Source organism: Electrona antarctica, assembly GCF_951216825.1.
Source record: "Electrona antarctica genome assembly, chromosome: 2".
NCBI lineage: Eukaryota > Metazoa > Chordata > Actinopteri > Myctophiformes > Myctophidae > Electrona > Electrona antarctica.
The window spans coordinates 21,696,990-21,719,764 of record NC_136807.1 but is presented as its reverse complement, the minus strand read 5'-3'; the positions used below and the strand labels follow the sequence as shown (position 1 = coordinate 21,719,764).

At 41.3% G+C, this 22,775-nt stretch overlaps 4 protein-coding genes across 4 annotated transcripts; all 4 read right to left on the bottom strand.

Moving 5' to 3' along the window:
- Positions 1–107: 107 nt before the first annotated feature.
- Positions 108–4,228, bottom strand: plpbp (pyridoxal phosphate binding protein). Its single transcript, XM_079494541.1, has 8 exons — positions 4,101–4,228; positions 2,909–3,016; positions 2,761–2,796; positions 2,590–2,665; positions 2,275–2,415; positions 2,000–2,142; positions 1,773–1,871; positions 108–1,634 (listed from the first exon to the last, which is right to left on the bottom strand). The coding sequence occupies exons 1-8, from the start codon at positions 4,188–4,190 to the stop codon at positions 1,467–1,469; spliced, it is 861 nt and encodes a 286-aa protein (XP_079350667.1). The 5' UTR covers positions 4,191–4,228; the 3' UTR covers positions 108–1,466.
- A 631-nt stretch (positions 4,229–4,859) lies between these two features.
- snrpg (small nuclear ribonucleoprotein polypeptide G) lies at positions 4,860–9,473 on the bottom strand. Its single transcript, XM_079495996.1, has 4 exons — positions 9,300–9,473; positions 9,094–9,116; positions 8,217–8,341; positions 4,860–5,118 (listed from the first exon to the last, which is right to left on the bottom strand). The coding sequence occupies exons 1-4, from the start codon at positions 9,329–9,331 to the stop codon at positions 5,068–5,070; spliced, it is 231 nt and encodes a 76-aa protein (XP_079352122.1). The 5' UTR covers positions 9,332–9,473; the 3' UTR covers positions 4,860–5,067.
- A 252-nt stretch (positions 9,474–9,725) lies between these two features.
- Positions 9,726–13,891, bottom strand: LOC306917778 (uncharacterized protein). The gene is made up of 2 exons (XM_079495995.1): positions 13,714–13,891; positions 9,726–13,254 (listed from the first exon to the last, which is right to left on the bottom strand). Exon 2 carries the CDS (start codon positions 13,229–13,231, stop codon positions 11,411–11,413), a length of 1,821 nt encoding a protein of 606 aa, XP_079352121.1. The 5' UTR covers positions 13,232–13,254; positions 13,714–13,891; the 3' UTR covers positions 9,726–11,410.
- Positions 13,892–15,148: 1,257 nt separating this feature from the next.
- hsd17b10 (hydroxysteroid (17-beta) dehydrogenase 10) lies at positions 15,149–20,452 on the bottom strand. Its single transcript, XM_079524127.1, has 6 exons — positions 20,307–20,452; positions 19,559–19,723; positions 18,223–18,387; positions 17,999–18,127; positions 17,563–17,671; positions 15,149–15,702 (listed from the first exon to the last, which is right to left on the bottom strand). Exons 1-6 carry the CDS (start codon positions 20,328–20,330, stop codon positions 15,512–15,514), a joined length of 783 nt encoding a protein of 260 aa, XP_079380253.1. The 5' UTR covers positions 20,331–20,452; the 3' UTR covers positions 15,149–15,511.
- Between the last annotated feature and the right edge of the window lie 2,323 nt (positions 20,453–22,775).

Sequence of the window (22,775 nt, the reverse complement as noted above, 5' to 3'; positions counted from 1 at the left end):
ACAAGACAGTGAATGGCAGCTATTTTCAATTAGTTTATTGCTTGGCATCAATCATTGGCAGAATTCCAGTTAATGCTAATATGCCTTGTAAAAACAGTGACTATTCAACTACAAGTTTGACACTTCCCATTGAAATGTATTATTTTAGTTAGTGAAAGCACATTTCAATGATACAGAAAACCACAACTATTTGTGACATCTGTAACATCCACATTTTTTTGAATTGCCCAGAACTGCAGTGTAAAAATGTACTGGAAAGTATTAGGAAACAAAATGTCTTTGCATAGGTGTACTAAACTCCCCTCAGCTCCTTCAGTGTTCCAACACAGCTCACACAAAACGCTAAATGCCCTTTGTTAATATCAAGAATAGAAATTTGACCACACACCATACAAAACCATTTCATTGACTCACAATACAATGTGTCGTCATAAAGGGAGAAATACATTTTATTCAATCAAGATTTTTTTTGTCCCCTCCTGGAATATTTCCCTGCACGAAATCGCCAGTGTCACGGCACACAATCGAGCACATTTCAGCAGTCACATCTTGGCTTGTAAATGAGGAGTTAGGTACAAAATATCACATCAGTAAAACAATCAAATTAATTCACTTCCTTACAGTTATTAGTTCAAGACACTAAGGTTTCATAAGTTCTAGTTCTGCCATGAAATTAATACATGAACTTTATTGACTGATGTATTGATACTGTACATGAGAATAGTGTGGTAGTCAATATCCCTGCTTTAAGTGCTGTTGACATGTTTACTATATAAAGATAGGTCCTCTGATCATGATAGAACACTGCAGGTTTAATCATACTGTATCTACACAGCTAAGTCCTGAGTTTTAATTCAACTCGAGTCTAAAAGTTTACTTTTACAGACCCATTTTTATTCTCAGTTAAATTAATACCCATAGTTTGCTGTGCTGATACTTTTAAAAAAGATTTAAAAAACAGAAGTACCGTACACAACAAACAAAAACAAATTATCCAAATATATTTAAAGGATTATTTTAACCCATTAAAACCGAGACGGAGTGTCATTTTAGAGTTATATTATAGCACATTGGTTGGATATTCAAAAATAGTAGATATACAAGGTCATAGCGTGCTGTGAGCTTGTAGATCTGCTTTTTTAATCATGAAAATGTATATTTAAAGAGAACATTTACAACTCAAATCTTTGTTTCTGGGGTCCCTGGAACACAATGTTATGGGTCCTTGACCTGAAAACAATTTGAGCAGCACTGATATAGCAACATGTGTTTTTCAGAAAACAGTTAGGATTTGGAAGAGATTTTTAGAGTCACCCTCAGGTCTAATTGGATTAAAATATAATGCGCAACTTTGTCATCCTAACCCCACTTTACTTTGCAGAAACCCTCAAGATCCTGCCATTTCTCTGTGCATTTTGTGCATGTGGACTCGTGGAGAGTTGTTTTTTCTTTAAAGGAAAAGTTTTTCAGTGTTCAGACACAGTGAGGAGCTCCATTTTCTTAGCTGTCTCCTCTGAAACGACCTTTGACTTTTTCTCTGGGCTTGGGGTGGGTGTGTTCGCTGCACTATTGGGATAATCTCTGTTGCCAAAAATAACACTTCCCACTCGCACGCTGGTAGCACCCACCTCGATCTATGAGAGAAAGGCCAAAGCACAATGTAAGCACTTAATATTGACCTTTCACATCTTATGTTGTAACTAGGTGTGTATTTTACAACTTTGCCATTATTCAATCTCACTAATAGAGGGGGCAGAATAAGTGGTACTTACCGCATGCTCGAAATCATTAGACATCCCCATACTGAGTTCCATCTCCTCTAAAGGAAGCTTTAGAGTGTCGCAAACCTCCTGTCTCCTGCTCAGAAGCATCTATATAGGATTAATATTTACACATTCGTTAGATAAATACAATGATTACGCTGCATAATACAACAATACATCTGTACAGTTATAACATTTTATTTTCACTTGAGTCCTTTTAGAAAAAAGTCCAATACCTGAAAGTCTGGATTAGGACCTTCGCTGGGGTCATAGCCATAGTGTCCAATCGTCATTAGCCCAGCCAAGTGTAGGGCAGTACACTGCGACAGTATGTGTTTGACTGTGTTCGTTGTTTCATTCGGCGGTAGGCCATGCTTACCTGGAACACACAAATGTACGTATAATTACTGTATGTGTGTGCCGATTCGCCCCCCAAAAGCATTATTTACATCTACCTTATATCTGAGACAGATAGATACTTGTGTGACCATGATCAAATTAAAAGACTAACTCTGTTCTCCACTGGTGTTGATCTGCACCATGATCTTTAACCTCTGTGTGTTTGCTGCTCTGATTCTCTGCCAGGAGCTGTTGACCCTGTCAGCTAGCTTCACCGAGTCCACCGTCTCCACCATGAAAAGGTTTGGTACACCTGATGGAGGCCATAAACGATAAGATTTTTTTTCTTTGCCATTTACAATTCTGACTAATAAAGTATTCAATCAATAAAAAACTGTACATCTACAAACATTCATGTTTACTAAACACATTTTAACAGAACAGGTCAGATTACTCTGGAATCAAATGGAGATGAGCAAACACTCACCCAGTAGTTTGTTGACATTATTCTTCTGTAAATGTCCGATAAAATGCCACTTAATATCTGGGCAAGATTGTAGAATCTGTAATGGGAAGAAATTAATTATCTTAAAAGGGTGTAGGCCTATATAATAATACATGTATTTTAAACCTTTCTGGGTTTAACACTTCAACCAACCTCAGGATTTGATGCTTTGTCCACAAGTTCATTTACCTAGTGTGAGGAAACAGGGAAGTATTTATTAGGCAAATAAAACATATCAGGGTTATTTCTGTATTACATATCACACAGTAGGAAAAGCTAAGTGGGTTTTTCTCCCACTTACATAGTTTTCACCAAAGTTACGCTGTCCTTGTCTGTAGGCCTCTATAACCATCTCTGGGGGTTTTGTCTTGCTGACTGCTACCAGGCGGGGCGCCAAGGCTGGTAACACCTGGTAAGAGGGAGGGAGAACAAATATGATGTTAAGGCCTAATGTTAAATAAAACGTATTCATCTCTGTGCAAGTATGATAAGGTCAGTAGTTGTGTCAGAAGGTCATGCAAAACATCAATCACAAAATGGCAATGTGTCTAGCACAACAATGGTTGTCGAAGTTGTCTGAGTGGGGTTCAAATCAAGCCGTTATAATAAGGTCTGTAACTCTGAGAGGGTACAAATTAATTTGGTTCCATCTGTAAACTCGAGTTTTAGCCAGGGTCCTTGAATTTAAAACGTTTGAAAAGCACTAGAAAAATATGCAGATTGCTTAATTAATGGTGAGGTGTATTATGGACCACTAAACTGTACATCAAGGAGCTATAAGCCTTCAGAAAACGAACATGGCATAATAGCTCCTTTGTAGTTTAGTGGTCCAAAATGACACCTCAATGGTCAACACTGTCAGCTTGTAAGACACTTCCCTGTAGACTAGGGCATTAAAAAAGATACTGTGCAATAGATTGACAGTATGACACAGATATAGCAATCATGTTTATAGCCATGGTTGACGCTCGATAGGGCTAGTTTATTTATGTGAGTATTATTAGCTCTGTTCCATAGTCATAGCTCTAATTCAGTCAACTCACAGTTAAATGTACTGTAATTCTGCAAACTGTTCATAAATACTTCAATCAATTCCATAGACATAGCTCTAATGCTTTGAAGGCATAAAGCTATGGACCAGAACTAGTGTATTACATCGTACAGAGCAGTGTTGAGTCAGAGGTGGGAGGTTGTGCAAAAACCGTGATCAAGACAAGCAAGCGTGCATATGGTGATTGATGATGGGCCTGAAAGGTCAGTGCTGTCACTGTGCATGCATTATTTGAGCATCCATAATTAACTAATTCATTGCACACGCATGTTCTACTAGTTAAGCATGCTAGCACCAGCAGCCAGTCCATCCAAAGGTTGATGTTTGGAAACCTTACATAACGAGACGTGCTTCTCTTGACACGACTTCACAAAAACCTCAAATTCTCAAGTTTATACACAGCTACAAGGCCTCGTAAAGAAGTCAAGTGGGCAACTTTTACCTTGGATCGACGTGCCGCCGCCTGGTTCACCCTGTCCACCACGGACTGCAGAGCCTTTCCAACCTCGTCCGACATTGCTACTTTCCACATACCGTCAAAGGAGCACGACTCTACGTAAGCAATTAACTGGTGATGTCAGTGCGATGTCAGAATAAAAGCTTCCTCTAGTCTAAATAAAAGCGGTGTCAGCTGGCGCCCTCTAAAGGGCGTCTTTTATACCGGATATACACCTCATTAAATTATAGTTTGAACATTTCAATGCTGACATTTACAAATACGTATTAAACGTTATGCTATTCAAACTATGGCCTACATCTCCATGGGAGGTCTGTATATGCCAAGATTCTCTGAGCCTTAAGTGCGGTGTCTTAAGGGATCCTCAGAGAGCCTATGGGTTTGGACTGTATGATCTTAGGTAGATTAACTAGATTCGGGTAGCTCAGCTGGCTATTATGGGTTGAGTCCCTTGAGTCCCAGGTCAGTCAAATAACGTCCTTGAATATAGCACCTTCTAATGTTCTGCACCAGTTTATATGGGGTATGTGTCATCATGCTGTCGTCAACCGTTGGCGTGACAACAATGAACGAATGATCGATATTTTTCCACATGCAAATATTCCCAGGAAAATAGTCCTGGATGGAAACTAATGCTGCCATTATGTTTTAAAGCTGATTATTGCCTTTCCATTCATCTTCAACAAATGCCAGTGTCAGACAGCTCACAGAATTCAATATTAGAGGTCTAAATGGACAACATGATACAGAAAAACATCAGTTTATTCACAAGATTTCACAAAATGTGTCAACATATCCAAACAAAACATGCCTGCCTCATTAAAATCACATACAGGCCCATGACCCAAAGAAATTACTTAATCCATCACATTCAAACTAAAGCAACAAAAATGAAAATAGCAGAAGTTGTCAAAAGTTGTCAAATTATTGTATCCTCCGGTAGCATCATCTCTCATACTCTCTCCAAGGCCTCCAACATGATGATGCTATTTCCTCTGATGACCTGCAGGAAACCAGAACAGATGATCAATTCCAACACACACACACACACACACACACACACACACACACACACACACACACACACACACACACACACACACACACACACACACACACACACACACACACACACACACACACACACACACACACACACACACACACACACACACACACACACACACACACACACACACACACACACACACACACACACACACACACACACACACACACACACACACTTAGCCCTTCGCTAAGTCCCTACCCAACCTGTCCTTGTCCAATAGGCACGTTAGCAGCAAGGAGACAGGACAAGCTGTCCTTCTCCCGGACCCCCATTGAGAATTTGAGATGCATGTTAAATGGATTTCTCCATATAAAATAAGTTAAATAACCGATCATTTCGGTAGCAAACCCTTCAAAATGTCTTCTAAATCTAGTGAACCAGGCCTGCAGTAGGCTATGCACTACTGGACAAATGTGCATGACATTATTTAAATAAACTAGAAATACGAGGAAATTACGAGAGAAATCAACTTTTAACGGCCACCCGACCAGAGTTTTCATGTTGCACAGTACCTGGGTGGGTCGGTTGTGTAACTTTCTCGACATTAAGCTGTGTATGTGTTCAACAACACAGCCATGCGAAATAACACTGACAGCTATGTGGTGACGAAAGCTTGACCTGCATAACAGTTAACTATTTGGATTGGCATTGGACAATCGCTTTTTGGGGTGGGATTTAGCGAAGGGTTAATTCTACCATTACTTTCATATTGCATTCAAATGTATGCCACTCAATGGGGGTGGGTGGAAACTCACGACAAATGGGAAAATATAAATACTAAACCAGCTTGTCAAACATACATTGACCATTGGTTATTTATTGAAGGTTATGTCTGTTGTGTTTTAAGTAGTAGGGACTTTAAGCAACGACTGTTTCAGGACGGCGACGCTATGCGGAAGTACGGGAGCGGACGTATAAATAATACGGCGGCGGACGGAGAGCAGGTTTATGTATCGAGCACTGATCCATTTCCGATTGCCGTATCCGACTGGCGTAGCTGTCGTTGCTTAAACTCCCCATTGTTTTTTTTGGGGGGGGGGGGGGGGGGGTTGGCTTTCGCCCTTTCTTTTATACTTTTTTATGGAGGGACAGACAGTAGGCTGACAGGAAATGGGGCGGGAGATGGGGGGGTGACATGCAGTGGGGGCTGTCGGGATCGGGAGTCGAGCCCGCGGCACACTGCCAGACTGGATTACCAGCCAAGGTGCCTGGACCGCTGAGCCACGGTTTTAGCCAATGTTTTAAGTATTGTTTATGGCATTCTTGTAGGAATGTAGGATAAGGCAGTGGTTCCCAAAGTGGGGTCATTGAGATGTACAGGGGGTCCCCAGCTAAATGATAATTAGGATGGATCATTATGGTCTGTAACTTATACAATCAGTTAAATTAACTTTGATTTTACAATATGCATAGGGGCCCCAGAGATAGAAATGCCATTAAATGGGGGTCCGTAGCCTAATGCATATCAAACTGGGGGTCCTTGAAATTCAAATGGTTGAGAATCACTGTAGAGCTGTAAAAATGTTCTCTTATGGGGGTCCCTGGCATGATATATTTTCAACTGGGGGTCCACGGGCCAATTAGGGTGTCCTTGAAGTGAAAAAGTTTGAGAACCACTGGGATAAGGCAGTGGGGAGATGGTAAAGATAGTATACACAAGTCTCTTTACTATCTATCAGTGGCACTAGATCATGGAGTCATATGCATCCGTTCTATATATGCAACAGTGCCACTTGGTTCATTACTTCCATGTAGAATTTCCAGGTAGCTAGGCTATGAGTAGCCCTAGAATTGATATGCACATGGCTGCAATCTTGCCAGCAAGGTGCTACCTAGGTGCAATTTAGTAGACAGCCCATTCATCCAAATAGAACTGTCCTATCAAATTGTATTAAATCACTTCAAACTCACCAACATTGCAGCTGTACTACGGAAAGCTTGAATTATCTTCTATCTGCAATGTGTTTGTTAAATAGAAATCCACCGTAGACATGTTATGAGCTACTCCCCATCAAGAAATTCCTTGCAGATGATTTTTTTCCTAAGTGCTGGAGTTTGGAAGTGCTCAACCATCACTCAACAGCCCATGTGTACCACCTGTTGTGAATGTGCACATAATGCAGGAGGCAGCAGGAGGTTGCTTTACTGATAACGAGTGCTTCCAAACTCTGACACAGAAAAATAATCATCTGCAAGGAATTTATTGACAGGAAGTAGCTCATAACATGTCTATGGTGGATTTTTATGAAACAAACACTTTTCAGATAGTAAGATCATTTAAGCTTTTTGTACAGCTGCATGGTTGGTAAGTTTGACGTTATTTAATACAATTAAATAGGACTTTTCTGTTAGGATGAATGGGCTGTCTATGGGAAGTTGCACCTAGGTAGCACCTTGCTGGCAAGATGGCAGCCGTGTGCATATCATCAATGGCTATCAATCAGGACTACCTTTTGTGTATTAAATAGTATATACATAGATCACACCCATGCCCTCTCGTGTCGGAAATCAGCATGGCGTAATTACAAGCTGTAGCGTTGTGAATAATGAATTGCTGTGATTTGGGGTCAGCTACTGAAATCCATTTTCATATTAATTTGAAATTATGGCAGAAAACATTTACTAAAAATCTCCATTTTCTCACAAGCTTCACTTTCCTTCCTCCTCCAAACAAATATTACACCTGAAGACTGTATTTTAAAGATCCACGACTGTCAGGTTATGAGAAACGTTCTCTCAATAAACTATGCTGTCTTGATTCTTCTGTGTTCGAGTTTGGAAGCACTCAGCGACCCGTTTCAAAATTGCACAAAATGCAGGATGTGGAGTGAATTACGAATATTTCCACAGCTGGGGTATAAGTAACGAACATGATTATTATTTGATATAATCAGCACTGTAGCACCCACATACGGTAATCCTGGGGTGACTGTAAAACTCACAAAAACTCACTAAAATCTGGAATGAGTGAATTAAAGACAAACTAGACTAGGCAATGTTGACAACAGTGGATATTAAGAGCTACGGACCACCATGCCAATGGTGTTCTGGTTTCCTCCTGGTCCCATCTCCAGACAGTCATCCATCACCAGGTTCATAAATGGGTCAAACCCTCGTAGAATGCCCTGCACATGCCTGCCTCCATTCAGCTTCACTAAGGGATATCAAAGACAAAACAATGTGTAGTTGCTTGGTTCGAACTGCTTTATATACATTTTATAAGCAATGGTTTTGAGACAAAAAAAAAAAGAATGATTCAATCCATACATAGACTACAAAAATGAGGTTATGGAATACACAGTCACATAATCTAAAATATCCATATAATTTAAGCTTCACTGTGACTTGTCACTTGGCCAACTCAAGACATACAGGTATGGTATATCAAACGTGGGTCCGCTTTTCATTATTGGCCAACATAGAATAGTTTATAAATAAACGGCTCAATGTACAGGTGGCGCCATCTTGTGAGGTTTTCGCTATTACTTTCAATGAGGTGACGTCACGTAATGTTCCGTTTCTACATTGTACACTATTCCTGCACATGCATGTCAAACTATAGCCCCAATATGTTCGCTCAGAATGAGGGAACATATTGGGGCTATAGTCAAACTAATGCCAGGACAACACATTTAGAGACGTCACATCCCACATGTATTATTGGCGTAATACGCCCCATAAGATTTATAACTGAACTAAACTAAACTTAACTAAAACACCAGCATAACGGTTACAGCTTAGTCCCGCCAGACTAGTTACAGCTATATTCAACGTGCAGTTGAAATTAAAATTGCAACTTCCGACCAGCAAAACTGACGCTGACTTCATCCAACATCCACAAAAGAGTAAAAGCCGTTAAGCGTGTTGATTCAGCCAGAAATGTTTCATTTAATTATTTGTACTTACACGAAAGCTTCTTGTCCATGAATCTGAAACAATAAACACAAGAGTTGCAGCGTGTAGTTGTAACATCAAAAGATCCATGTCTTCCTCGTAGGCTAGCTAGCTCGAGCTAGCTAACAATGTTAGTTCAATCACATAAGCCACAATACAGGCTATGTATGGGGAAAATAAGCAAATGAAGGAAATGTATAACACGGTTAATAACTTACTTCTTCAGCTCTGGTGGGTGTGCTTTGCTCATTTTGACTTAATCTGTGATTTAAACACAGGACAATTCGTAATGTATTCGTTTCACAAAACCGCGTAAAGCATGCGTCGTAGTACCGGAACCGGAACAGGCCTAATAATTCCTTTGTAGCCAATAGCGATGTCACCCTGTGCACAGCGTCACCTTCTGACCAGGAGGAGAAAGAATATTCGCAGTTTATAAAAGGTTGGGACCAGTTACCTGCTTTTTAATTATACATGATTAATATAAACCGTTTTGGTACAGTAATGTGTATGTTAATCAACTTTATGAAAATTAAGAATAATTATTAAAATGGCAATACAGAAGACAGAAAATTGCCTTTCAATGCAAAAGAAATAAATTGCATTATAGCTGTAGGGTCAGTAAAATGAACACAAACACTTAATACGAGATAACAATTTTAATGAGGCACTCTAAAAACAACTCATTTACAAAAAGAGAATTTCAAAAGTGAAAGCTTCAAAAAAATAAATGTTTCACAGGGTCATTTTTAACACAGTAGCAGATAATACATGAACAATCATGCCAATCCTTTGAAATGAAAGATACTAAACATCATAATTGTAAACTTAGGCTATGGAACAGCAATAATGGTGTGGGGCTCTATTTATGTACAAGATCTCAGTCAAGCACATAGCAAGAGGCTGTGCATACTGTACGAGTAGTCGAGTACTGTCTATGTCCATGTGATCCTGGCCCCTGGGTCATTCACCATAGCTCAAGTATGATCACACATACTGAAGGGTTGCCATTACTGCATCTATTTGCATAGTTAGAAAATATTTCCAAATCACACAAATCAAAAGGCCAACGAAAAAAGTATCTTTACCCAATCTCATCCATTACAGCAATTTGTTATTATGCAAGAATCTTAGTAAGGTGAAGAAAACATGTCAATGTATGAATTCTAGACCAAAGTTGCAAATGCACTTTTAATGCATTTTCTCATTTCTAATGTACAACTATACTAAGATATGCCGATCTAAGTTAACAATTACAAAACTCTGGAAAATCTACCAAAACTATCATGGATGGAGGAATGGATGGAACTCAACAACTGAGCATGTTTAACCAAAGCATTAGATGTATCCTTTCGTAAAATAGGCATGTCACTGCACTGGCTTCAGTCAGTCAGTAATCACTAGGGTTGTGCCAAACACACTTTTCCCAAGAGAGAGAGGAAGGTATGTGCAAAGTCATTGTTGAACTACATTGGCTTGCCCAAAATGTTGTAAAAGCATTGTGGCCCTTAAAAGTTGTAAATTGGTACTGTACATTAACCACTTAAATCCTTAGCTAACCAGTTGATTTAGTTGGGCATGTCATTATATGCAACATCTGACTGAATTTGCCATGTATACTATTACTTATTGAAGTAACCTTTGTTTGCTACTTGATGTGATCCTACAGAATTACATTCAACCAACAGTGAAACTAAAGCTATACCAGAGGCCATTAGGGCAGCAACTATTGATTATCTTCTTAGTAATTATTCTATTGATTACTTTTTAGAATAATTGAGAAGCAAGTTTACTTAGATCAACAAATAAACGAAAACATTTTCACAGTAATTTGTCAAACAGTATAACTCATACATAGCAAAAACATCTGATCTACAAGCTCGGCTATTTTAGCCATTTTAGAAAATCCATTAAAAAAAAGTTAAATCAATTAGTTGTATTAACTGTTGCACCCGTAGAGGCCATTCAAAATAGGTTAATCAGTTTTGCCCAGATTCCTTTCTGTTCCCTCAGTAAGGCAATTATGCTGATGAAGTTATACGGGAACTGGGAAGAGTCAAATAATCCTATGCAGACCAGGAGTACAGAACAGTCTTTGAAGACTTGAAAAAGCAAATAATGTGTTTCTCTTCCCATTTCACTATGTTTGCAAAATGGCTGAAAATGCATTATTCACTTTTTCAAAATAAAGCCAGGGCCTATAATCCTGGTGCTGGGTTATTTGATCTATTTACAGACTACAGGGTTAATGATTCTCGCTACAACCGGCAGACGGCACAGCACAGCATTGCCCAGGGTTATTTACATATTGCTGTTAAATATGGGGATCTTAGTTTTTGTTGCCATAATAGGCTTCAGTGATGCTGTCTTCCTCCACCTTTAGTCGGAGATGGTCCTGGCAGTGTTCTAGGAAAGTGTCCAGCGCTGTAAAAGCCTGCTGACAGGGCAAACAATGGTACAGCCTCCGCCTCCTAGATCCAGGCCCTTTGGAGAAGGCCATGTCCTGGGTACACACACTGCACTGCCTTCTCCGGACAGAGGACTGGTGGAGCTCCACGTGGTCCTTCAGCCCTGACTGGCAAGAGAACACCTCAGCGCAGGATGGACATGGGAACTCCCCATCCACCTCCTCCTCAACTTCAGGCACTTTCCTGGGTCTCCCTGAATGATTGAACTGCTCTTCTAGCCTGGCTCTTTTCATGCCAGGACTCCCTGAGCCAGCCCCAACAGTGTTGCTACTTCTTAGGCCATTTTGGAGTTTTTTTGGTTTCTTTTCTGGCAGCTTTGAGTCTTTGGTGGCATTCTGTCCCGGGGTGACAGTGACGACGGAGGGGGCGTGCTTTTTGCAATGTGTCATGAATGACAGATGATGGAGGAAGACTCTTCCACAGACCTGACATGGGTAGGTCTCCCCCTTCCTACGTTTGGGGATGATTGGTCTTGGGTCTTTGCAAACAGTCTTCTCCCTGCTGTGTTGCTCTTTCCTGTGCAAGTACAGCTTGGCGGTGTTATTAAACACCATGTCGCAGGAACGACAGCTCAGTAGCTTCTGTTTGGATTTTGTCCGCCTACCAGCTGGCCTATCAGCTGGCCTGCAAATTGACCTACCAGGTGGACTGCCAACCGGCCTATGAGGCGGTCTGCCAATCGGCCTATGAGGCGGTCTGCCAACCGGCCTACCAGGCGGTCTGCCAACCGGCCTACAAGGCGGTCTGCCAAGCGGCCTACGAGGCGGACTGCCAAGCGGCCCATCAAGCGGAGCGCCCACCAGCCTAAAAGGTCGCCTACCAAACCGTCGATCGATTTTCTTTGGCGCTTGAGCCACCGCTTGAGCCGCCGCTTGAGCCGCCTCTTGAGCCGCCGCTCGAGCCGCTCGAGTCACAAGAAACTCCTCCCGATGCATGGACGCCTGATGGACACCAAGTCCAGCCGCTCTGCTGAATGTCCTAGAACAGATTTGACAAGGAAAAGCTCCCTCTGTGCTTGGCCCCGGACGGGCATCTGAGGAGTCAGAGGGAGGCGACCCCGGCTCAGACAACGATGGGGGAGAGTCAGCTGGAGGGCAGCTAATATCCAATACAGGGGACGACGGTTCACTACAACCAGCCTGCTGATGGTACAGCAGAGCCTGCTTCTGACTGAAGCCTCTCCCACACGGGGCGCAGGCATAGGGGCTGCTGTCATGGAGGTGAGGCTGGCGGTGAGGTGACTTGTCCTGGTGACTGGTGGTTTCTGAGGTTCCAGCCATACAGGCAGGGCACGGAACACCAAGTCGGGGTTGTCCTAGACACAGCTTACAGGCAAAGGATTCGTGTGGACATTTGTGCAGTTGTAAGGAAGACAGAAGCAAGAACTCTTTCCCACAGGACAGACATTGGTGAGGTTTGGGTAAAGCATGTTTTATCTCTTGATGGAGCAAGAGCTCCCTCGTGTCAGGGAATCCCTTGTCACACTCTGGACAAACACACGAGGGGACCAGGGGTGGCTGGGGTCTATGCAGTTCACTCTGGTTCAGTGTGTGCTGTCGATGGGGTTCAGCCCGTGCTACCAATTTGGCCAGTTTGGACAAGGTGTCTGCTTTGTCTGGCCTAGAGCGACTGAACGACTCTGGTGTGCCTGCAGTGCTCCAGTTGCAAGGGACTCCATCCATCCTCTTTACCCAGGGTTCCCCACCTGTTTCAGTTGAAATAATTAACATTACATTCATTGCACATCCTATATCCTACATGCTATGCTTGCATTGTCATAATACAAGTAAACAACAGAAGTATGATTTATCTAATATCCCCTACGTCGTTGGGGATATTGCAACATTGCGAATATGCTCAGTTACACTACATAAGGAATATGGAATGTGGAACTAACAAGCTAATCGACATGTTAGCTAGCTCCTCCATCTTGTTAACGAATATTTTATCTCATATGTAGCTAAATTCGATATCTGGAACAGAACCCAACATTGCCATAAGATAGGTAAATAACTAACCACTACCTATGCACTACCTGTTTCGATACCAGTGCTAACGCTACACAACGATCATCGAGGCTGGGGTTCACGGTTGTTAGTTTGGTAGGCACTAGGCACGCTAAAATTTGAAAGTGCACTATATTCATATTCCTATATCAACGTACCTTTCCAATCCAACAATGCGACACGTCAGATATACTGCTTGCGGACTAAACCCGAAATGTTTAAATTGCAAGATAAGCCGTCACAACCCCCAGCAGCATGGCTGCGAAAGTGGAACCAAAGTTTGTGTACTCCGTCAATCTCATCCATGGTTTAAAAAAACAGAAGAAAACCAGGACATCCGCTCTGAAACTTCAAAATAAAACCCACAAAGACATCTTTTATGGTATATAAAAAAAATTCTATGGGTATTTCACTTTAAAACACTCCTGAGGTCATTTTAACGTTAGTTGACATGGTCAAAATGGAAATTGAAGTTCAATGGGATTAAAATGAATATCAAAGATCTGAATATTGAATCATGACAATTGTCTGGGGTAGGCATAGGCCTACACACAAGTACAATAATGTGAAAATGACCCCAAGAAGTGAATGAATGAAATACCTTTAAATTTACATATTTGGGAAATTGTAAGATAAAGTAAAAATAAAATGTCATCTATGGAACGCTTAAAAGTTCACAAATTGAGAAAGTGAGGATGAATTCAGTGGTCAAAACTCACACCTGCTACTACTTTGATTATTATTTTTATATTTTACCTTCAAATTGTTATCCCACAATTTTCACCCAAGCAGTATTAGCCCTTCCACTTTTTGGGGTGGGATTTAGTGAAGGGCTAATTGTCTAGTGTAATCCTGAGCACTACAGTACTTCTGCCAACCGGTTTCCTTCAACGCATGAGGAGTCCAAGGCCCGCTTCTTTTCACCTAACAGGGAGGAGTTTCCCCGTTTGGACGTAGCGCGTGGAAGGAACACGTTATTCCAACCAGTTCCTTTCCTCTCCATATGCTGGCTGACCAGGGCAAGGCAGTTTAGACCAGTATTACATGTTTTTTTGTGAGGATATTATCTACCCTAGGGGACATGAGAACATACAAAAACCACACAGAAAGGCCCTTTTGCCAACACCACCTAGAGTATGGGCACTGATGATGTGGAGAGAATGCGCCCAGCGGGACTCGAACCCAGGACCTTCTGTGAGACAGCGCTTCCGACTGCACCACCGTGCCCCCACTACTTTCATTATTTGACCCGTCTATATCCTGTTTTTCTCCTTGCTCTTCCTCTGTCTCTACAAATGGAGCTGGCACGAAAAAGATAAATTCACCCAACAGCTACCCTGATAGACAGAATCCGACGTAGTCCACTCGTCGTAGTCTGTATTGTAAATGAATGAGCTTGTAGATTGGCCATTTCCTCAATGTTTATCTGTCAAAGAGAGTCAAACCAAATGTAATGCCTCAACTCCACACTTGTCGGGGTGGGGTCCCCAGTTCAAATATGATTTTTGGGAGTCCCAAATGAGCTTTTTTTTTTGGGTTGTCTTAAATGATGAGATCCCCACATCCACCAATAAACCTTCTTGGGAGAAAAAATTATTCTGTTGAGAATCTGTTGTTTATTATCATCAGCATTAGTTTACAAAACAACCACCCTGGGAGTGTGTGAAGTACTGCAATGCTCTGCCTACTGCACATGCATAGAACTCATGTTCTCACGTATGCGCACAACAATTATGATTCATTACAGATTATAGTAAGTTACAGTTTTCTGCTTTTTCAACCCAGTAGCATACTATACATCTGTTCACTTATATGCAAATATCACACACACACACACACACACACACACACACACACACACACACACACACACACACACACACACACACACACACACACACACACACACACACACACACACTTTCCATAAGGCCACACAGAAAAACACACACACACTCAGGGTTGCATGCGGATCGCGCCATCTAGTCTGATAACCTCTCCATTGATCATGGGATTCTCTGCTAATGATAACACTAAATGGGCAAACTCTGCAGGGTCTCCCAGGCGTGAAGGGAAGGGCACTTGGCGAGCCAGGAATGATTGAACCTTTTCCGGAAGGCCAGCCAGCAGAGGTGTGGAGAACAGACCTGAAGTAAGAGTAACAGAGACAGATATTGAATAATGTAAGTAAAACTTACACATTCTAATCTAATGTATACAATGAGACATTCAGGACAATTTTAATTTCTACCCCAGTGGTGTGTTCTACCGTTATATGCTATATACAGGGGAGAAGAAAGGCATTGTCTGCTAACCATCTGAGGAAGCACATCAGAAACACAGGAGGAAGGACTGGGGGTAGCAAGAAAGTAGCAAGGTGCTAATATAGAATCTGAGGTGAAGGCTGTTGTGTGTTGTGTGGCTGTTGAGGTGATAATGACCACTGCCGATGAGTTTTGAAGTTCACACGATAACTTAATAGATATGGCACACTTGGATTATTATTCAAACTGTACGTACATCACAAGTGATGAACACAAAAAAAATGGAACAGTAAAATGGTAAATGGTGCATTTATATAGCACCTTTATCCAAGGCGCTTTACATAGATTGTGCATCAATTCACCCATTCACACACACATTCATACACCGATGGCGGCAGAAACCATGCAAGGCACTAGCCAGCACATCGGGAGCAATTTGGGGTTCAGTGTCTTGCTCAAGGACACTTCGACACCAACTCTGGGGGAGCCCGGGTTCAAACAGGCAACCTTGCGGTTACGATCCAGCCACTCCACCCCTGAGCCACCACCGCCCAGTAGGTGGTAACTCCCCAGAAACCGCCACAACCAACACCCCCCAGTCTATATGGCACCATGATTGCAGGATGGCACTGCAAAAAAACATAACTGATATTTTCAGGGACCCTGCTGCAATACATTTCTCTGCTGTAACCTTACACCCAGGAAAAGATACTGCTGGCTCCCCATCACCAGTCACCACCAAGAGATCCAATTTCAGTGCCTTTTCCCAGCCATTCCCATTCTTGTTGTGTTCTACACTAGATCTCTTTCTAACCATCTATTCCCTGTCAGACGCTATCCGTCTTACAAAGTTGGTATAAAGCTAGCTCTGGTCAATGTTCGATTTCTAGCAAATAAATCAGTTTAATTTGTTTTATACTGAAATTAATAACTGGATTGGAGGTCCACAATTGAGTATAGAGTTACCTATAATAACACTGTAGTGTACTCACTGCGGGAGGGATTATTGTTCTATAATCAAAAAATAAATAAATAAAACAGCAATTCTAAAATACTGTTCTCCACTATTGATAGTTTATTAAACCCTTCAACTGCCTCAGAGAGTTTTATTAACCAAGCATTTCCCCTAAACTTTATTAATTTAAAATTAAAATTTGAATAAATCACATAAAACACATAAAAAACATAAATCAACAATGAAATTACAACCATCACAGCTGAAATTGTTACAACTGCTCTGGTGACCTCTGCAGGCAACCTTGTGAAAGGCAGGGGGGGGGAAATGAGAAAATGTACCAATTCATATCTCAAGCTCATAACTTTGTAGGATTGTAGCTATGAGTGGATTTTTCAATTCCTTCTAAGCCTGTTTCCTTCTTTAATCATTAACCCATTATAGGCGGGAAACCCTTTTTGTAACCCTACACTTCTGGACGGGAACCCCTTTTGGTTTGTACAGTATTCAAAAATTACAAAATATGTGATGCTGCTATATAAATATTTGAAGTATTTCAGAAAACTTAAGTCAGGACTTAGAAGGCGTTTTTTTTTAAATCAGCCTCAGTCCAAAATGGGTTAAGATAGTCTTCAACAGTATTTCAAGCAAGGTAAAATATTCTTAATACATCCCTTGAAATGTTCCATGGCAGTCAGGCCTTCAGCCTTAGTTCTGGCTTCAACTAGAGCCTGATAAATAAATTATGGTAGTAATTAGAAAATGAACTGTTGGCCGTTGATACCTACCGGGTGCTATAGTGACCACTCTGATGCCCATGGGTGCAAGATCTCTTGCGATGGGTAGGGTCATTCCAACAATTCCGCCCTTGGAGGCCGAATAGGCTGCCTGACCCACCTAAAAGTGAAAATGGAGAAAATGACATTTTCCGGAATATAATAAAAGTTGCGAGATATGGCCAATGTATTTTTGGGGGTGACGGGTCCCCAGCCCAAAAGGTTGAGAAGCCTTGGCCTAGACCCTACTCCAACGTGCAAAATGGCCACTGTGATTATGGGGAAATTAGTAACACATTCATGATAACCATTGTGTGCTTGACTAAACTGAATCCCTATCTTTTGAAAATGACAATCCAGTACAATAGGAGAAACCAAACAAATGTAATCAAAGTGAATATACAAGTATACCTGAACCACAATTAAAAATGCAGTTTTAACAGTGTACCTGTCCATCAAATGCTGCTACACTTGCAGTATTGATGATGCAGCCTCTGTGTCCGTCCGCATCTGGCTCGTTCTTCCCCATCTCCCCAACTGCTAGGCGAATCACATTAAAGGTCCCTCCAATGTTCACCTACACACACACACACACACACACACACACACACACACACTCAATTCACTGATGCAGGACAACCTTGGATTTTTATATGCATCTGTTGATCTTACAGTGATGACACGTTGAAAGTCCTCCAGGCTATGAGGGGTGTCCTTTTTAAAGTTGTATGTCTTGACAGCCACAGCGATGCCGGCACAGTTAACTGCCAAGTCCAGCTTTCCAAACTTCTCCCTGGCCAGAGCAACAGCTGCCGCCACATCTGCTTCTGAAGTCACCTAGACCGCAAGAAGATCACAAAAACAAGTCAACTACAGTACGCTTAGTTGCTCAGTATGCTTACCATGTAAATTATGTTTATGTGAAAGCCAAAGGCTTTGAGGGAAGATGCTTTCCCAAGAGAAAGAAATGGGAGCATTGTCTACTCTAAAGTAAAAGATGTGAGTAAATAGCATCATCCTGAGTCAAACAGGGTAAATAGTGACATACGAGTGCAAACTGCAAAAAGTACAATATAGTCAATTAAAGAAACTAGGATACTAGGCAAATGTCAAGCACCTAGCAAATGTCAGAGCAACATAACATTTATGATCGAATAAATAAAGATATGCAAACAAATAACCAACATACAGTATATCTGCACAGTATGACTAGCATCTATAAAAGAAAATAGGTGAGGTGTAGACTGAAATTTTTAAGGAGCCAGACGGGAAAAGAGTATATAGGACGTGTGCAGTGTTGGTCAGGGTCTTTTAAGGAATGTTGACCTGTGAGGTTGGCATCATCGTCATGCTAGCCGTCATGCTAGCTGCAAATCATTATTTTTTTATAATGGGATGAATCTAGAGTTGCAATACCCTCCATTGACTCCCCTACTCATCCAATTTGCATTTGCGATCTGCTTGTATTAAACAACGTTAAACTCACCATCATTGCAGCTCTAGGCCAAGCTTGAATTATCCTCTTTCAATCTGCCAAGCTTTTTTTTCATACAAATCCACCGTAGACATGTTATGAGCTACTTTCTGTCAAGAAATTCTGTGTAAGTGATTATTTTTTTAGTGCTGGAGTTTGGAATCACTCGTCGTAAGTCACTGAACGGCCCTCTGTACCACCCGTTTCGAATTTGCACATAATGCAGGAGGCAGCAGCGCGACCCATTAAAAAAACACAAGTGCTTCCAAACTGCACAAGCACAAGCAGATCGCAAACGCAAATTGGATGAGTATGGGGAGTCAATGGAGGGTATTGCAACTCTAGATTCATCCCATTATAAAAAAATCTAGAGTTGCAAATTGCAGCTAACGTTGTGCATGGCACCATGCCCTTCGTTGCCTTGTAGCCTATTCTCAACATTGTTTTAATGGGTGCAAGGCAAGCCGCACACAGCACAAAAGAGAAATATATAACATTTATATTAATACATAATGCTGGTAATAATAAACTCACATCTGCAGGCGCAAAGGCACAGCGGTCTCCCAGGCTGGCTGCTAGGGCATGTCCATCAGAAGAGGGGAGGTCAAGGATCACAGCAGATGCCCCATGCTGCAATAGTCTTTCTACAGTGGCCCTTCCCAGTCCAGATGCACCGCCTGTCACCAGCCCCACCATGCCCTGCTCACACAAGGTTAGACAGGTCAGGGCAATGAGGGCACACGCATGGATGCTCTGCATTGCCAGGCATTAGGAGGAGACACATACCGGTACACATACACTGGTAAGGAAGGGAAAACAAAAGTGGGACATCGAAGAAGAGCAGAGGGGAGAGATTAAACGAGTGGTGGTGTTTGTGCTCTTAATATTTAGGCAAAACACAGAAGATATTAATTGCATGACATGAGCTGTCAAACATGCAGGATAGTGCAGCACCCGATTGAAATATTGATGACGTGACAATGCACTCTTCAAACTTTGTTTTAACAGTATCAAGTTCTGAATCCCAATGTCAACGTCACAGCTAGGTTAGCTAACGCCATCAACTAAGCTTACTGAGGGCGCTAAATTCGTTCCCACCATGTTAACTATCGTTACACACATTGACTGAGACTTTTGTGTTTGTGTCACTGCTAGGAAACAAACATGCTTCCACACAGTGTCAAGTGTGCCAAATGTTCAGAGAAGCACAGTGCAACAAAGAAAGCGGGATCGATGCAATTCAATTAAAGGTATTTTAATAAGTTTTCTTTCAATTTCTCACCTTGATACTCCTAATGTTCGCCATGTTTGTTCATTCACTCACGCGCAGTAGTCAGTAGTTTCAGCCGGACGTTGCGTTTGACGTCATCCGGATTGAGTTTGCAACCACGCACGCCCACTAGAGTTTTGTCGTCCAGTAGGGCAGCGCTAAGGGAACGCCCCGCCTGCTCATTGGCTGTGATATTGGGGATGTTGTTCAATCACAGCGGCAGTCTACTGACCAAGGTCAATTTAGGCAACACACCAACTGATGCTTCAAAATTTGCTTTGAATAATTAAATTATTAATTTCAATGTTGATAGAACAAGATACATCATACAAGCCACATGGATCTTGATGAGCAGATGGTAAAACCCCTCTGGTAAAACCTAATCGGGACAGTTATTGGGCTCAATGCATGACATCTGCAACAAAACATGGAATTGAACTTATATTAGCACACTACACTTATTAGCGGAGTACTAAATAAACAGTATCCAGGACCAGACAAGTAATCTACATGTTTAGAACAGGTGAGAGGTCAGGCTGTCCTTGAAATGTGAAGAATCACTCTGTCCAGAGGACAAACAAATAATGTAGCCTATCCAGTTATTGGAGATATTTATTACATAAATAATGTGCATGTAAATAAGATACAACATACAAGCATTATCAGACACAGGCCAAACTGTATTTGAACAGATAAACATTATTTTGCACTGCAAAAGGGTCCTTGAAGATCTTACAGTCCACTTCCTACGGTCCTACCACCCCACCTACTATTGGAAAACATTGCAATAGTAAATGGAAACAAGCCACCGCCCCCCACAAACGTATATTAGTATTCAAACAATACACATGTTAAGTATTCAATCAATCAATACACATTTACTACCCTGGGTAAATAAAGGATTTACAATTTAGCCATTTAGCAGCTTTATCCAGTGACTTGTAGTAAGCAAGATATACACAACACACATCAAATAACATAGGTGGTGTAGTGCCTTTGTAATATATGATCATAATTGGTAAACCAAGAATGCAACATTAGTCTAAGCAGTAGAATAAAAAAAATGTACATTCAAACTATAGCAGGATGAAATGCCAGTCTAACAAGTTAACTTGGCATTTGTCTAAATAAAATAGATATTCATGTATATACATTAGAGATTAAAATAGGGTGCATTTTGCATCCCAAAACGCAGTTTATAGTTAAGGGACGCAATAAAAAAAACTCAAACAAACTACTGTACCATTTTGTATTCTAGTTTATTTTGCTAGCTTTAGTTATAATCATTTCTTCTTCTGTTTTCTACATGAATATAACCACATCATGCTCTATATGTAGTGTCTTGAGACAACTTGCGGTGACACTTTAATAATATTGAATTTAATTGTAACCATATAAAATGAAATGGGAGTTAAATGCTGCAATTTGTAAAAATGACAAAATATGACTCCTAACGTCGTTGAAGTGGGACTCATGAAATGTCCCTGGGACTCATCTAAAAAAACCATCCCTGCATCCCGGGACTCATTACATTGAAAACCTATTTACATCACTGCATTATATACACATTACACTCCATATAGATCTCAGAACTTCTAACCACAAGGGACAGCAGTATGCATATTACAATAATAAATCCATCCTGTATGAACACAGATGTTATGCTGCCACATTGTGGAAGGCAGTAAGTTGTATAGTTGTATCTCCAGAACAGGGGTTGCAATATCCCACACCCCACAACAACACAACTTACTACCTCACCACAGCACAGCTACAGAAGTTTATCTCACACAAAATCAACAATGCAAAAAATGCAAACTGATCAGCTCTTTAACAGTCTGCAGTCTCTTTGAGGGGTGTATTCTTGTGTACCACACTGATTGCTAGATCGACGTAATGCAATAATGTGTAGCCAAGAGCACAGCAGTTATAAAATAACAGTATAAAAAAAAACAGAAAACAAATGCATTAAACAACTGACATTTTCAAGCAATGTTAGGTCATCCCTTGGCAGTTGAACACACAAGGATGACTGCCCAGTAGTCTTGGTTACACAGGTGATGGTCTGGTTGCCGTGAGAAAGACAGTAGGCTGTATAGTTATCTCCCAGATCTGGTGTGATCCTAAAACTATACAAACTACTACCTCACCCCACAGCCCCCTCCTCTGGTGTCCATGTCACGAATGAGACGATTAAAAAGAATGCACAATTGAACATCGACATTGTATAGCACTGTGGAACTCTAGTCTCCCTCATTGTTATCTAATGGGCTCTTGTAATACATATATTCCCCCATTTTCCTACTAACACTCTTTAGGCCCCAAACCAACCACCTACTAAGCCTAAGGGTATCCATGACTCCTTCAAGGTCTGTAGCCGAATGACTGCATGATGGAGATAAAAACACACTGGCAGGAAAATAAATGGTAAAGAGAATATTGAATGACAACGTGGAGCGACAGCTCCTAGAATTATGTTCC

Bases quoted from the DNA above. Each gene is read 5' to 3' on its own strand.
- plpbp (XM_079494541.1), bottom strand. From the start codon at position 4,190: ATGTGGAAAGTAGCAATGTCGGACGAGGTTGGAAAGGCTCTGCAGTCC. The intron at 2,666-2,760 runs GTTGGTTGAAGT...TTCCCATTACAG, and splicing joins ACAAAGCATCAAATCCTGAG to ATTCTACAATCTTGCCCAGA. The intron at 1,635-1,772 runs GTAAGTACCACT...TTTCTCTCATAG, and splicing joins CTAATGATTTCGAGCATGCG to ATCGAGGTGGGTGCTACCAG.
- snrpg (XM_079495996.1), bottom strand. From the start codon at position 9,331: ATGAGCAAAGCACACCCACCAGAGCTGAAGAA. The intron at 9,117-9,299 runs GTAAGTTATTAA...TTATTGTTTCAG, and splicing joins CACCCACCAGAGCTGAAGAA to ATTCATGGACAAGAAGCTTT. The intron at 8,342-9,093 runs GTAAGTACAAAT...GATATCCCTTAG, and splicing joins CATGGACAAGAAGCTTTCGT to TGAAGCTGAATGGAGGCAGG.
- LOC306917778 (XM_079495995.1), bottom strand. From the start codon at position 13,231: ATGGATGGAGTCCCTTGCAACTGGAGCACTGCAGGCACACCAGAGTCG.
- hsd17b10 (XM_079524127.1), bottom strand. From the start codon at position 20,330: ATGGCGAACATTAGGAGTATCAAG. The intron at 18,388-19,558 runs GTGAGTTTATTA...CTTGCGGTCTAG, and splicing joins GTGCCTTTGCGCCTGCAGAT to GTGACTTCAGAAGCAGATGT. The intron at 17,672-17,998 runs GTACACTGTTAA...TTTCACTTTTAG, and splicing joins TAGCAGCATTTGATGGACAG to GTGGGTCAGGCAGCCTATTC.